Source organism: Dendropsophus ebraccatus, chromosome 3 (genome assembly GCF_027789765.1).
Source record: "Dendropsophus ebraccatus isolate aDenEbr1 chromosome 3, aDenEbr1.pat, whole genome shotgun sequence".
NCBI lineage: Eukaryota > Metazoa > Chordata > Amphibia > Anura > Hylidae > Dendropsophus > Dendropsophus ebraccatus.
Window position 1 is genome coordinate 183521760 of NC_091456.1, and position 16341 is coordinate 183538100.

A 16341-nucleotide genomic window follows, 5' to 3' on the forward strand; every position below is an offset into this window, starting at 1 on the left:
TGCGGTGCAATAATCCACCGGAATAGCAGAAGCCAGTCTCACCGTGTCGGAGTTTCCTTCCAGAAGTATGTTAATGGCCCTGTTCACATCTCCATTGCAGTCATGAAGCGCCACTATACACTCGTCCTGGTTCTTTCCTGTCACTTCCATTAACTGCAAAAAAGAAAAAAAGTTAGCAGCAAATATATGTTATTATAAAGGGGTCAGACCACTAACAATAAGAGGTGTGGGCACACCCACCAATCATGGCGGTTCAGGCGTTCTCCCCTTGAAGAGGATATGTCTATCCACATGGGGCAATTGGGGACTGCCTTTAACTTGATTGGGGACGGTCATTAGTGGGCCGACTAAGGCCTGTTAACCGCTGCAAAGGCGCCTATACACCTTCAATAACGGACGGCCATTGCTCCCATCCTTCTCATACACATAAGCTTTAGGCACGGCCAAACATTCATATGTTCTCTATAGGAAGTGGTGGGGTAAGCCACAGCCAGACAGCTCTGACGGCTAATTATTTCTCCAGAAGCAAAGGGGGTTGGGGCAGTGAAATGTCGTCATGCCTGACCCTATCTCCGGACTCAGGAAGCCACCAGCAGCAGGTTCGGATGCCGTCAGTATAACGTATATAGACACCTTAAGGATTGCGCTCCATTTGGTTCTGTGCGACACCCATACACTGAACGGAAGGTTACATTGCTTTAATACAGGAATAGACAGTGGAATTGTTAAATGATCTTGACGAAAAGGATATGCAGTGGCATAATCTATAGGACCTGGCAGATATTGAACAAGGGCACCATTGGGGATTGGGGGGGGTGTCAGGTGTCTGACAGCTGCTTGTTCTTCTGCTCTACTTTCATGACGTATACTTTTCCAGATGGAGGTCAACTTTATCACAAACTTAAGTTATTCTAACAGGACAGGTGATGACTACTAGGAACCCATCAAATCGCAAGAAACCAAAGTATTCTGCTACCTTGAGCAGGAGCCCACCAAAGGAACAGAAAGGTTTAGGCCTGCGTGCCAATCCTCCATTCAATCAGGGGACCCTAAACATGATCAGTGTGAGTCCCACTAATAGGACCCGCACTGATCAAATACTTAACACCCATCCACAATCTCAAGATTGACAAATAAGAACACAAATACTATCTGGTGCATTCTAAAAATTGCTGAAAGCCAAAGGTTGCTATTTCTAGATAGCCGTAATGCTGGGAGGGGGGGGGGGGGGGGGCTCTGTTACACCCCTACAACCTGTTTAAAGGAGAAGCAGCAAGGACTACAGCAAATTCTGCTTTATAGCCTCTCTGACTGGCAGTCATGTATACTTATTGGGATACTTGACAGATAGCCACATTGAAACTGTTGAGTCCTAGCATCAGGCTCGGCCAGAAACATAAGCAGCGTCTTGGAGAAACTAGAGGCCGGCATTACATCAAGGCACATGGATTCAGACTGACATGAGCAAATTGTAGCTGCAGGCAGTAGTGACAGCTTCCACTGCCCATAAATAAAGCCCCTGCAGCTGTCCTCCGCCCAGCCATGCAGCATGACACATGCAAATCACCACCTGGCGTCCAGTCCGTCTGTTCAGCAGGCAGAAACGCCGGACAAAACTTTCCCTTCCTAAAAAGGGCTGCAGCCCAACAATCCCTCCACTTACTTGTTTCACTTTATCCTCAAAGTCCGCATCGTTTTTGTCATAGATCATCTGTGCGAGGCGGATCTGCTCAGCTGTTGCCTAAAAAAAAAAATTGTCAAAAATCAGCCGGAGGTGAATAAAGATTATCAGGCTCTCTACAAGCATGGCTGACGCCACGGCCGGCTCTAAATACCTCAGCTGTCGCAGGAATGGGGCAGAGGGAGAAGTGTTTACTACATGTTATAGAGCTCAATCTAAAGATAGAAAAGCCTATAGTGTAAGCTAAACACCATGTCACACTGTGGCTGCCCACCAGGCCAAAGAGTGAGAATACAGCATTTATATATGTGTGTGCGGATAAATACAGGGGTCTCCAAGACTGAAGGTTTGGAGCAAAAAGATCAATTGAATTTATTATTGAAAGTTTTGTAACGCGGCCTCTAGAAACCATTGTAATCTGCACTCGTCCAAGAACGGACGTACACACCCTGCAGCATCATTGTAGCCAGAGACTCTGGTCCCTGTCAATGTAACAGGGAAGGGGGTGACTAGGAGAGATGGGATAGGAGATAACTCTGCAGGTAGGGAAAACCCTTTTAACCCCTCAGTGACCTGACTCTATTAGCCAGAGGTGCCTTCCAAGAGCCATAACTTTATTTTTTTTAATTTCTTATTGACGTAGCCATACGAGGGTTTGTTTTTTGAAGGACAAATTTCAATCCAAGATTCATAGTCTCTTTACTGGGTCTGGAATCACTTTTGTTTTTATTAATACCATTTTTCAATTACGGCAATTTTTTTTTTTCTTCAAGTGGAGCGACAAAAAACTAATTCTAGATTTATTTATTTTTTTACACACCGCATTTACTCTGCTGTATAAATAATTTTATACTATTATAGCTTGGGTCATCTTGAAAAGGAAATGTATCCCCTTAAATTTTCTTTTACCGATTAGAATCACATAGTAAAACTTGTTCTTTTATTCTGTTTTTAATCTGTTTATATTTTCTCATGGTAAAAAATAAATAAATAATATTTCACTGTTTGTATATTGTTATGGCAGCGGCCACATTGCCTGGACAGTTCTAAACAGTTGACAAATTCAAAATATCAATGGATTTTTGCAAACAAAAAAAAAATTAGCTTTTTATGTAACAATTCATTTTGTATGGGGAATAAATATACATACACAGACTAATAATTATATATATATATATATATATATATATATATATATATATATATATATATATTAGAAGCAAGTGGAGGACAGCATCTTCTTCCAATTAAAAAGACTTTATTGTGCCAGTCTACATAACAATGCAACGTTTCAGCTCGTGAACCCGAGCCTTTCTCAAGCAAGGCTCTGGTTCACGAGCTGAAACGTTGCACTGTTATGTAGACTGCCACAATAAAGTCTTTTTAATTGGAAGAAGATGCTGTCCTCCACTTGCTTCTACTATATATATTATATATATATATATATATATTTATTATTAGTGTGTGTATGTATATTTATTCCCCGTACAAAATGAATTGTTACATAAAAAGCTAATTTTTTTTGTTTGCAAAAATCCATTGATATTTTGAATTTGTCAACTGTTTAGAACTGTCCAGGCAATGTGGCTGCTCCCATAACACCATACAAACGGATGGACTCAAGCATGCTTGAGGTTCACTCATCTCTAGTGTATTTGTGTATATATCATATATAATGCTCGAGTCCATCCGAACCCGATTGTTTGGCATTTGATTAGCGGTGGCTGCTGAAGTTGGATCAAGCCCCAAGACTATGTGGAAAACATGGATATAGTAATTGGCTGTATCCATGTTTTCCAGACAACCTTAGAGCTTTATCCAACTTCAGCAGCCCCCGCTAATCAAATGTCGAACGATCAGGTTCGGATGTTCGAGGTTCGCTCATCTCTAATATATACATACACACACATTATGTGTGTGTGTGTGTTTGATAGAGATCGATTTTATATATATATATTATACATAATCACACACAATATTACTAATTGTTAATGTTACTGTGGTGCATGCATTATGTGACATGCTGTAGTGATGATTTGACTGTGGCATGTAATGGGTTAAACCAGTCGGCTACAGGGAGTTACAGCGGGAGCCCAGCTGTCATACTGAGAGTAGAGCTCCTGCAATCCCATAAGTGCTTCTACAGTTTATTGGTACAACCTTTTGTACCAGAGATGTGTGCGCTTATAGTTATGGTGTCAGAGGAGTGGCACTTTAGTACCTATGCCTCCATGATACTTTAGAGCTGCAATAAAAAGCATGTTCACAGGCCATTGCAGCCTTATACAACTACTATACAGGCATGGATAATTCTCACTGCTTACATAGCTATGTATTCATGTCAGCAGTTTGGGATGTTTTTTCTTGCAGTTTCTTGCAGTGTCACTGTCAATTTTTTTTTCTTTTTTGCAGAAATCAATAGTCCAGGCGATTTTAAGAAACTTTGTAATTTGGTTTATTAGCCAAATATGCCATTATCTGCACTTAAAAAGCCTTTTCCCAGGTCCCCTCCCTCCTCTTTACCATCCACTGCAAAAAAAAATCAGGAAATTGTGACTTGTTGCATCAGACGTACCCAGTCTGGTCTATAAAGAGGGGAGGGGGAGGAGGGAGTTGACAGCAGAGAGCTGGGTGAACACTGTAATCAGAGCTCAGAGAGGTCAGTGCTGACTGTCAGAGGAGATAAAGGGTGAGGTATTTGTAGATTAACTCTTTGTTGTCCTGTTTTGGTGTTTTATTTAGCTCTCTCCATAGGAGAATAATGAAGATGGGGGAGAGCTTCAAACTGCTTTTTCATGATAAAAATGCATTTTTCGGCTAATAAACCCAATTACAAAGTTTCTTACAATCGCCTGGACTATTGATTTCTGTAAAAAACTATTTTTACGACAGTGACACTTTAAATAATTAGATGGGTGCAACTTTTTTTTTTTTTATAAACAGGAGTGAACACCAGGGGATGGTGGGATTACACAGTCAGGGGGTATAAATGTTTTACACTGAGGAGGATGCATGCCTGTTATACAGTAAGGAGGAGTGTATAAGTAAAATAAGTGGCAATTACCTGGCAGAGGACACCTACCTGTACCTGTTTCTGTGGTTGTGTCTGTGGAGTTGAAATCTGTGATTTTTCCCGAGTGCCCCGGGTACGTTCATTTCCCACCGAAGTCATCATATACAGTATATACAAAACAATGTATGTACAAAATAGAAAATCTGCAAAAAGGATAAAAAAAAAAAAAAAAAAAAAAAAAAGATATTAGTCATAGGGTAAGGAACTAAAGCAGCCCAAATCATTCACATAACCAACATGGACACCTCTTGTCATCGGAAAACAAAAAAAACATTGCCCCCTGTTGTCAGTTCCTACTGGGACCAGATATATCATGGGATCACATTTTTTTTTTTTTTTTTTTTTTAAAGAAAACTAATCTCTATTTTACCTGCAGACTTCTAATAAAAAAATAAATAAAAAAAAAGCACCATGACTGCTTGCCTTTTCATCCAGTTGTAGGTATGTAGATTGTAGGACTAGTAATACAAGTGCACTTCAGGTACATTAGCTTTAATATGACCCACGGATAGAACGGCGCGGACGCAGGCTTAAACTTAAACTACTTAAACTTTTATTCTGATCCATTTGTATTTTCTGACTAATTTTCTTTATTTCATATTCTGTACATTGTTTTCAGGGCTGCCATAATGCCTGAGCTGTTTTTAACAGCATTTAGTTAGACACTTTACAGCTAGCCTCATGGACACAGACAGCAATAGACAGTCTCTGTCCCCTTGGGATGAATGTGAAACATTACTGTGCGCGCTCTGTGACCTGTGAAGAGCTTATTCCACAGGAAGATGCTATTTGTCTCCTCTATCTACTGGTGTCACATGACGCTACAATGCTGAACAGATCACTTTACAGCAGCCTCCTCTTATCATCACAGACACAACAGAAGTCTCAGCTTAGTTTTAGCCCCAGTGGGGGGAATGAAAACTGCAAGATCTCCGGATTATTTTATAATAGAGAGAGAAAAAGGAACATTAGAAAAAAAAACCCAAAAATTCTTTAAAAAAAAAAAAAATTAACATAAAAAAGTCATTTATACAATAAGTCCTTTTCTGATGACACATTCCCTTTAAGGGTGCGTTAACACCTACAGGATCCGCAGCAGATTTCATGGTGCAGATTTGATGCTGTGTTCAGTTATTTAAATGAAATCTGCTGCGGATCCGGTAAGTGTGAACGTACCCTAAAGGGGTTATCCAGTGATACAAAAACATGGCCACTTTCAGAGACAACACAACTCTCGTCTCCAGTTCAGGTGCGGTTTGCAATTAAGCTCCATTTACTTCAATGGAACTGAGTTTCAAAACCCCATCCAAACTAGAGACAACAGTAGGGGGAAAGTGGCCATGTTTCTGTAGCGCTGGATAACCCCTTTAAGGCTGCATGCATATAACAGAACTTTCACTATGGATTCACGTCCTTCAATGGGGAGGCTTAGGGTCCATTTACACAGAGATTATCTGAGATTTCTCCTCTTCTCAAATCCATTCCTGGCTTTGGCTTCATAAATCTGTCAGATAAATCTGTCTGTGTAAAAACACCATAACCTGAAGCTGTACCCAAACTGGCTTTATTTTGCCAATCTAATCTGCAACTGGCAGACATGTATTAAAGGGGTACTCCCGGCTGGGGGTCATTTTTAGTGTACGGCCAGGGAGGGGGTGGATATAGAGGCCACTGGTCACTTACCACCCCGATTCCAGCCCCGGATTGCGCCGCCCCGTTCTCCTGTCCCACTGCCGCTTCCTGGTCTGAGCTGCAAGTTGAGACGTGATGTCTCAAGACAGCTTAGCCATTCAGCGGCCGAGGCGGGACCCCGCTATGACAGCTGAATGGCTGAGCTGCTTTGAGATGTCTCGTCTCAAGCCACAGCTCAGACCAGGAAGCGGCAGCGGGACGCGAGAAAGGGGCGGTGCGATCCGGGGCCGTCTATATCCACCCACTCCCCGGCCGTACATCAAAAATAACCGCAGCCCAGAGTAACCCTTCAAGAGAATTAAGAAATTTGGGGGTGGAGAGATAAAACTTGCACTGCACCACCCTGCAACTTTATCAGGACGTACTCTTTACACACTTGGAATAGAAGCCATCAGACTCCGATAACCAGTCAGTAGCTATGGTGCCAATTCCTCTACAGCGCTAAGGAATACAAGTAGTTCTAGTAGTTATAAATGCGCTTGCTTCTCAGAAGCCATACACCATATGTGTGTCAAACTTGCGGCTTTCCAGCTGTCGCACAACTATAATTCCCATCATGCCTGGACAGCCAAAGCTTTAGCTATCCAGGCATGATGGGAATTGTAGTTATGCAACAGCTCATGCCCTGCAACCAGTCATCAACCCAACCTCACAATACAACCTGTGCGACATCCGTACAATGCAGATCCCTATGGACGCTGTGACTGCAGCACTTGCCTGCAATGAGTCCTTGCTTACTGTGTAGATGAAAGGCAAGCCCTCAGAGCGGCGAATGGAGAAGCCTGAGATCCCAGCGAGCCCCCCACCCCTTATTAATCACAGCCAAGGAAATCAGGTGAGCGGACACAATGTAACGCGCCGATCAGATTTCACTCAACCACCGTCAACTCTTCCAGTCCTGGCGAGTGTCATGGGAGTCAATAACCAAACAAAGGGAGGGAAGCAGAAATCAATACCTCGAGAGACAATGGAAAAGGAGCTGCAGGCTGCAAAGAATAAAAAGGAATGGACGTAAAATCTGAATGCCAGGAGAAGAGATAGCGCTGCGATGGAGCAATACAGGACCACGATAGATGAGGTTTTTCTTAAGTGAACAGCGGCTTGTGTCAGATACTTAAACTTGTTCTTTTATTCTAATCTCTAATTTCTACTTTCTGACTTTCATTTTTTTTATTTCACTTTTTGTACAGCCTAAGCTGTTCTTAACAGCATTTAGTGACATGCTTTACAGCAAGACTCATGGACATAGACGGCAATAGACAGACTGTCCCCTTGAGATGAATGTGAAACGTTACTGAGCGCGCTCTGTGACCTGTGAAAAGGTCATTCCACAGGGAGCTGCTATTGTCTCTACCGGTGTCACATGAGGCTACAATGCTGTACAGATCACTTTACAGCAGCCTCCTCTTATCACCAAAGGAAGTCTCAACTTGTGGTGAGACCGAAAACTGCAAGATCTCAGGATTTTATAAACTGGATAGAAAAATAGAAAATTAGGAAAAATATCACCAGATAGTCTTAAATATGTTTAACATAAAACATAATTTAACCAATAAGTAATTTTCTGATGACACAATTCTTTAAAGGGCAAGTACACGTGGGGTAGAAACGGTCCTTTTTACCACGCAGGTAAAAGCTGTAGTAGACGATCACTGGATTCAATTTTACAAACCCCATGTACAGAAGAATTACAGAACTGACCAGGAGTGCGGATGTTTTTGGAGCCACAGGACGCTAATGTATGTATGACGCAAAACTGGCAGAATCCAATGCAGACTTTCAAATAGACCATCGGTCTGAACTATTGAATGCAAATCTGAGCTGTGTGAACCTAGCCTTAGGGCCCTATTCCACAGTAACGATAATCGGCCGGATCGGCCCCATTTGGCCGATTATCGTTCGGTGAAATAGAGAGAACGATCAGCCGATGATCGTGTCATCGGCTGATCGTTCATTTAGGGCCAGACCTAAAATCATCGTTCCCCCACCGCGCATCGCTACGGTTGAATAGCGGTGCGTGGCGAGCGAGCGACGATTTGAGAAGCAGCAGCAAACATTACCTGTCCAGGCTTCTTCTCCGCTCGGTCTTCATCCCCGTGTCCCGCGCGCTCTATCTTCAGAATGGCCGGTCAGCTGACGGAGCGCTCAGCTAATCACAGGCCAGGACCGCCGCGGCCTGTGATTGGCTAAGCGCTCCTTTAGCTGACCGGCCATTCTGAAGATAGAGCGTGCGGGACCCGGGGGATGAAGACAGTGCGGAGAAGAAGCCTGGACAGGTAATGTATGATGCTGCAAGGACATCAGTAACGATGTCCCTGCAGCCCTTGCTCAACGATCATCGGGCTGTGGAATAGGCCCAGTAAACGAGCGGCGATCTAGCAAATCGCCGCTCGTTTACATCGTTGATCGGGCCCTCCTCGGCCCGTGGAATAGGACCCTTACACGCTTCTTTGAGACCCCCCCCTCTTGCAGATGAACATTCAGGGATGGCACCTGCCAGTACTAATGAACCCTAGTGGGATAAGGGAGGCAATAGTACTACTTAAAGGGGTACTCTGGGGAGTCTTGCTACATACAGATGTAGAGTGGATTGCGCGGCCATCACGCTCTCTCCTCTCCTACATCTCCTGATCACAGCGTGTCTCAGCTCTAAGACCTGCTGCAACCAATAACTTTTGACATGTGAAAAGTTATTTTTACTGACAGTGACTCTTTCACCAAATTATTAATGTGTCGCACATAGGATGTGTTAACTAGCTCTTATCTGGAGGAGCCATGACTGGTAAGGTTCAGATTTCAGGGCTGAGACACCCAACCACACCTCTACACTCCAGAAAACATGGACGGCCCCCATTTAGGTCCACTATAGGGAGGAATTCTGTGAATTCAAGTGGTGCAACTTTTACAGGTAAAGAAGAGGTTCTCCAAATACTAAAGATTCCCCTCACCCTCTTTAGGGTCCCATTACATAGAGCGATTTTTAACGATCGCAAACGAGATTGTTTATCGTTAACCTGAAATCGTTCACCATATTACACAGAACGATACTCCTTCGTTACTATCATCGTTTAATCCATCTGCAAAACAATGAACAATGTGCAATTACACTGAACGCTTAATGAAAAAACTCGGAACTTGAGCGAACAAATGTGGAATTACAGCAAACGATTAACGATAATTTTAGGTTCAGATCTAAATCAACGATCACCATAACGATTTTTCGATCGTTGCCTACAATTACACGGAACGGTTATCGTTTAAATTCAAGCGATATAACGATTTTTCGCATGATAATGGTTCAGTGTAATAGGGCCCTTAGTGTATGTTCATGTGAATTCAATCATAGGCTGTAATAGTGTAATAAGCGCCCACCAGGTGCAACACTGGAACAATGGGAGCCCTATAGTCCATGCTCGTGTTTTGCATCAATAAAGCTACAAAAAAATTAAAATAAAAACATATGAAGCAGGAAAAAAAAAAATCTAGTTATTTATGAGCCCTCTGCGGATTTCAGCCATCAGGTTAGCATTCTTCACGGCAAATCCCATTTCCAGCGTATAGCTGTAAAATCCACATAACACATATCCTCTGTGGGGACACGTGACCGCGGGCCGCTCGGGTCCTCTGATCTAGGAATTTCATTTCCTGCCTTTGCAGAGGACAGACTGACACAGGCGACATCCCAAAATAACCCGCCCAATGGCTTCCTACACAGGCTAATGCTTACATCAGGGCACAAGAGCCTTCTCCAGAGCACAAATGCTTCTTATTAGGCTGCAATCTGTAGTACGGCCGATAAATTCTCTGCCTGATGGAACAGCCAAACCACTGTTATCTAATATACAGAATCCTGGGCATGGAAGGGTACATGGAGCCGACTGCCTGTATACTAAAGGGGGTGCAGACTCAATGTTATACTGCTTCAAGGGAAGAATCTCTCTGTACAGAGCACAATGGCGCATCTTTCTTCCCATATACATATTAAGGCATAAGAAGTACAGTAGCGGGCTTATGCTTCTACATAGTAACCTGAAGAAAGGGGATTATGTGCATGCTAACAAGTATAGCCAGAAATAATAACGACCGGATGTAAAGGCTGGATTCACACTTAGGGTGGTATTACACGGGACGATTATCATTCGAAAAATCGTTCGGATTTGAACGATAATCATTTAGTGTAATAGCAGACAACGATTAAACGACCAACGAGAAATCTTAACTGGTTGTGTAATAGAATTTGGACCTATTTGTATCGTTCGTATGTAATAAGACTTGTTCGGTCGTTCGCAGTAGCCACGAACGCAGTGGTGACGACAGTACGAACGCAATAACGATAAATAACGATCATCGTTTCGTGTAATTGGGTGAACGATTTCAGGTTGTTCGAGTTTGTTTATCGTAAAAAAAAAATAAAAAATAAAAAAAAAAACAAAAAAAAAAACGCTTTGTGTAATAGGACCCTAAGGGTACTATTTTACGGAACGATAATCGGCCCTATCCGGCCTATTATCGTTCCGTGTAATAAAGACGACGTCATCGGCTGATTGTTGATATAGGTTCTGACCTATAATCGTCGGGCGCTGACCACGCACCGCTACGTGCAATAGCGGTGCCCAGCCAACACTGACGATATGAAAAGACGAACACATTACCTATCCAGGCTACAGGGCTCCTGGGAGACTCAGGGAGAAGCACAGAGGAAGAGCATGGATAGGTAACGTATACAGTTTAAACAAGGGCTGCAAGGACATCGGTAACGATGTCCCTGCAGCGCCTTTTAAACGATTATCGGGCCGTGTAATAGGCCCAGTAAACGACCGCCGATCTAGCAGATCGGCGCTCGTTTACAGGTATTATCGGGCCCCTATTTGCCCGTCTAATAGTACCCTTAGTGTTGGACCAAGAAAAAAAAAAACTGATAAAAACACCATATTTAACACAAGGCTTTGTTTTGGCTAAAAGACAGGCTGCAGCCAGATGACAGCTGGGAGACAACGGGAGAATAGAAAACACCATACCCCATGGCTCACTGGCAGCTTCTCAAAATAGCAGCATGCCCAGGGCATGGCAGTTTTTTTTTTTTTTTTTTTTTAAATTAGAAATAGTGGCATTTTTTGTTCCATGGGCTTCTATGGTTGGCAGGAGAACGCCTAATACATGCTAAATAAAATAAAAATAAATAAAAATGGTAGTTTTAAGGAGTTCACATAACTTCCATAGCAGAAACTGCATAATCTGTGTAGGTAGTGGTACCACTTTCTATGCAGTTGCCGTAACGGTAAAGCAGTGCAGCTATGTTCACAGTTTCCATTAAAGGGGTAGTGCGGCGCTCAGAAATTATTCACAGAATAACACACATTACAAAGTTATACAACTTTGTAATGTATGTTATGTCTGTGCATCGCCCCATTCCCCGTGTCCCCCCACCCCCACCCGTGTACCCGGAAGTGTGGTGCATTATACATTACCTGATCCGTGTCGAGGGCCGTCAGCCATCTTGTGCCAAACGTCATCTTCGGACGGACGAGTCGCTGCCGCCCGTCCCCCCACCGCCGCAGCATCAGCTGCTCAGCCTCGATTGGCTGAGCACAGTTATGCTCAGCCAATCGCGACTGAGCATCAGATGACGCTGCAGAGGGCGGCCGGCATTCGGAACAGTCGGAGCTGTTCGCCATCCGCCCGAAAAAGACGTTGCTGAATGAAGATAGAAGACTGGTGTTGGCACGTGACAGGTATGTATAATGCACCACACTTCCGGGTACACGGGTGGGGGTGGTGGGACACGGGGAAGGGGGCCATTCACAGACATAACATACAATACAAAGTTGTATAACTTTGTAATGTGTGTTAGTCTGTGAATAATTTTTTACCGCCGCACTACCCCTTTAACAGGAGTGATGAAAAAAAAAACAAAGAAAACCAGTCCTTTAGTTGTTTTCAGCATCCCGACCATCTCCAGCTGCTGTAACCAGGTTAACAGACCCTAAACCTAAAGGCGTATTACATGGGCCAATGGTGAGAAGGAAGCAAGCACCGACTTGTCAGATCTGCTTCTTCCTTGTTCCCCACTCGCTGTCTGTGCTTCTACACGCACAGACATCAAAGCTGGGAACAGCAAGGAGGTCCTGGGGAGCTGGGGGTGGCTGCTCAATCTTTAGATTGTCCAGGTGGCCCATAGGAGAGAGAGAGAGAGAGAGAAGACCATCAGCCAACATCGTGCATACTTCAAGTGATTATCGTCCGGAATGGTCGGTAATCAGCCAGGTATGGACCATAATAGCTTCATGTAATAGGGCCAAAAGGATAGTTGACACAGAAATTATGTTGAGGCTTCCGCAGAAAAGCGACAAAGCCACAACGATTACTAGAAAAATGAGCTTACAGTAACCTGAACACTCAGTGTTTGAACCCAGAAATTATTGCTGTATTCATTTTTACCCAGATCCCAGAATCCATCTCCCCCAGGCAGTGGGATTGAAATGCTGAACACTCAGGTTTGTAAGAACCTGGGGCCCCATTAGACAGAAAGATTATTGTCCGAAAAAACGTAATATCATTCGATTTTAAGCCATAATCTGTGTATGTTGCACTGATCAAACCACTAACAAAAACTTTTGGGATTTAGTTGATCCCATCTTTTGACCATAAAATTGCTTATGATTCAATGCATGTACATGTTGCAGTGAAATGACAGAATCAGGAATTTGATCCCGTTCCATCATTTCCCTAGGGAACTGATCAAATAAACTCTATAATTTCCCCTGGTACGCGCCTCCTGCTCCCCGGCCTGTCCGCTCCTCGCCCGCATGCCTGCCGGGAGGTGTGCCACTCTGCTCCCCGTCCACCTACCCTCGCATCCGCCCCACAACTTGCCTCCTGCTCCCCCGGCCTGTCCGCTCTGCTCCCCATCCGCCCTGCCGCCGTATGCCTGCCAGGAGGTGTGCCGCTCTACTCCCCGTCTGCCCCGCCGCCAAATGCCTGCCGGGAGGTGTGTCGCTCTGCTCCCCGGCCGCCCCTCCGCCATATGCCTGCCAGGTGGTGTTCCGCTCTGTTCCCCGTCCGCCCCGCCGCTATATGCCTGTCGGGGAGGTGTGCCGCTCTGCTCCCCGTCGTCATATGCCTGTCGGGGAGGTGTGCCACTCTGCTTCCCCCTCCGCGGCTTCCGGGAGTTTCCATCCGCCCCCTCCGCCATATGCCTGCCGGAGAGGTGTGCCGCTCTGCTCCCCTGTCCGCCACCAAACATAGAGCCGGTCAACTCATTCCATCATTTCCCAGAATTTGATCAAATCCCTGATTCTATCATTTTGCTGCAACATATACATCCTGTTCACTATTCCGATCGTTTGTATACTGGACTATAAGGAAGATTGTAATTACCATCGCAACTAACCATAATTTCAGGTAATTTCCAACAGTTTGCAATCGTTTATCGGAGAAAGTGAAGGGGGGGGGAAGAAAAAACACCCTTGCTTTTGTCTAATAGGACCCTGCATAGGTTTCTGCTAGGTGTGGCTGTACCTAGGGTTGTCCACATTGGCCTATGTACTACAAAAAAAAATTAAAAATAAATTATATATGTGTATATACATATATAAAATCATAATAAGAAATGTCTTCATTATGGTTGAGAAATATGTTCCCACAAAAAAAAAATTTGGAAAGTTTCAGGTATTTTTATTTATAAAAAAAAAAAAAAAAAAAAAAAAAAAAAAGCTTCAAAGTTTTCATACTGCAGATCTTTCCCCTTGGTCTCCTGGACTGGTAATGGTTAGATAATTGTTATTCAGTGCTGCGTTGCTCATAGGGCCATCACCCTGTCCTCCCTTTCGATGGGCCTCGCTCTCTAGTAAAGTCAGTGTGGGGGGTAAAAATATACCTCGTAGCACATGGGCCTGAAGCTCCTCAAATAGGCAGGGACTAAAGCCCCCCACCCCCCCAGGACGGCTGTAATCTGAGCGCAGGTTTCATAAGTGACTGTTCACATATGTTTAAACGGAAAAAGTCCTTCTCCCCGCTGCTGCCGCTCGGCTCTTATTTCTCCTTTTGGAGCAGCAGCTGCTTCCCCACCCAGGCTGACCTCAATCCCAGACACCGACCCCCTGGCCGCTCAGAGCTGAGCAGCAAATTAAAGCACAATACGTGACATATGTGCAGGTTAATTCATTATCAGTACCGGGTGTAGGCCGGATTCCTGGCGGCTATGGTGGCTCCCTGGAATTCCCTTTGTTCGGGCTGGCTGCACCAGACGCAAGCCATCCTGCAACCTGAGCTCGTCTCTGGTCATGCAGGACAAGATGCAAACGTGAGACGCCTACACTGGGAGAGTCATAATGCACATTTATAGACAGTGCTATATATCTGACTACAATACAATCTGTAGTCCTTGTTTATACATGAAGTACACAAAGGGCAAGGATGGGGAACCTTTGGTCCTCCAGCTGTTGCAAAACTACAACTCCCATCATGCCTGGACAGCCTTCGGCTGTCCAGGCATGATGGAAATTGTAGTTTTGCAACAGCTGGAGGGCCGAAGGATCCCCATCCCTGGTATAGAGGGTGCTAACCATACATTGAGCATAGTGATAAAAGGCACCCTACGTCAGCCCTACATTTAACACCTATAGCAGAAAATGCAACCGATATATCTATAGGTCTCCATCCACTCAACGGCCAAAGTGGTGTCCATCGGACTGGTATACATTGACATTTGTATAGGAAACGGCTCTTTCCTCCATCGTGAATAAACACAGAAAAATATGATAATGGACAACATATGTCACTGTGTGCGTAGTGGCATATGGAGTCTTCTGGAGGCATATGTTGGAAAAACGTTCTGGCAGCCATGCCTGCAAAACAAACATATACGTATAGAAAGTGGGCCAAACATGTCACTAGCTGACTAAGTTTGGCTTATTGTACTCAATGTGCCTGCCATCCTACGCTGCGGTATATGTCAGCATTCCTGTTGTAGTGGATGTATACGCCAAACGTACAGAGCAAACACAATGCCTTTACTACACAATCATAAGAAAAATTCTTAAAGGAGAAGTCCGGCAAAATTTTTTATGAAAGTATTGTATTGCCCCCCAAAAGTTATACAAGTCCCCAATATACACTTATTACGGGAAATGCTTATAAAGTGCTTTTTTCCCTGCACTTACTACTGCATCAAGGCTTCACTTCCTGGATAACATGGTGATGTCACTTCCTGGATAACATGGTGATGTCACTTCCTGGATAACATGGTGATGTCACTTCCTGGATAACATGGTGATGTCACTTCCTGGATAACATGGTGATGTCACTTCCTGGATAACATGGTGATGTCACTTCCTGGATAACATGGTGATGTCCCTTCCTGGATAACATGGTGATGTCCCTTCCTGGATAACATGGTGATGTCCCTTCCTGGATAACATGGTGATGTCCCTTCCTGGATAACATGGCGATGTCACTTCCTGGATAACATGGCGATGTCCCTTCCTGGATAACATGGCGATGTCCCTTCCTGGATAACATGGCGATGTCACTTCCTGGATAACATGGTGATGTCCCTTCCTGGATAACATGGCGATGTCCCTTCCTGGATAACATGGTGATGTTACGACCCGACTCCCAGAGCTGTGCGGGCTGTGGCTGCTGGAGAGGATGATGGCAGGGGGACACTGAGGGACACAGGGCACAGGGGGGGGGGGGGGGGACGGGACACTGAGCATCCCTCTGCCCTCATCCTCTCCAGCAGCCACAGCCCGCACAGCTCTGGGAGTCGGGGCGTGACATCACCATGTTATCCAGGAAGTGACATCACCATGTTATCCAGGAAGTGACATCACCATGTTATCCAGGAAGTGAAGCCTTGATGCAGTAGTAACTGCAGGAATAAAAGCTCATTATA

General features: G+C 44.4%; 1 protein-coding gene across 17 annotated transcripts in view; it reads right to left on the reverse strand.

Annotated features, from left to right (window-relative positions):
- Positions 1-16341, reverse strand: part of UBAP2 (ubiquitin associated protein 2) — a 41881-nt gene that overhangs the window by 18452 nt on the left and 7088 nt on the right. For 16 of the 17 annotated variants that reach the window (XM_069963290.1, XM_069963285.1, XM_069963278.1 and 13 more), the window contains exons 2-4: positions 4764-4897; positions 1664-1741; positions 43-153 (exon numbers count right to left, since the gene is read on the reverse strand). In XM_069963290.1, the coding sequence (XP_069819391.1) occupies positions 43-153; positions 1664-1741; positions 4764-4856 (282 nt within the window). In that variant the 5' untranslated portion in view covers positions 4857-4897. The remainder of the gene's footprint in view (positions 1-42; positions 154-1663; positions 1742-4763; positions 4898-16341) is intronic. The other variant, XM_069963280.1, reaches the window with a different exon arrangement.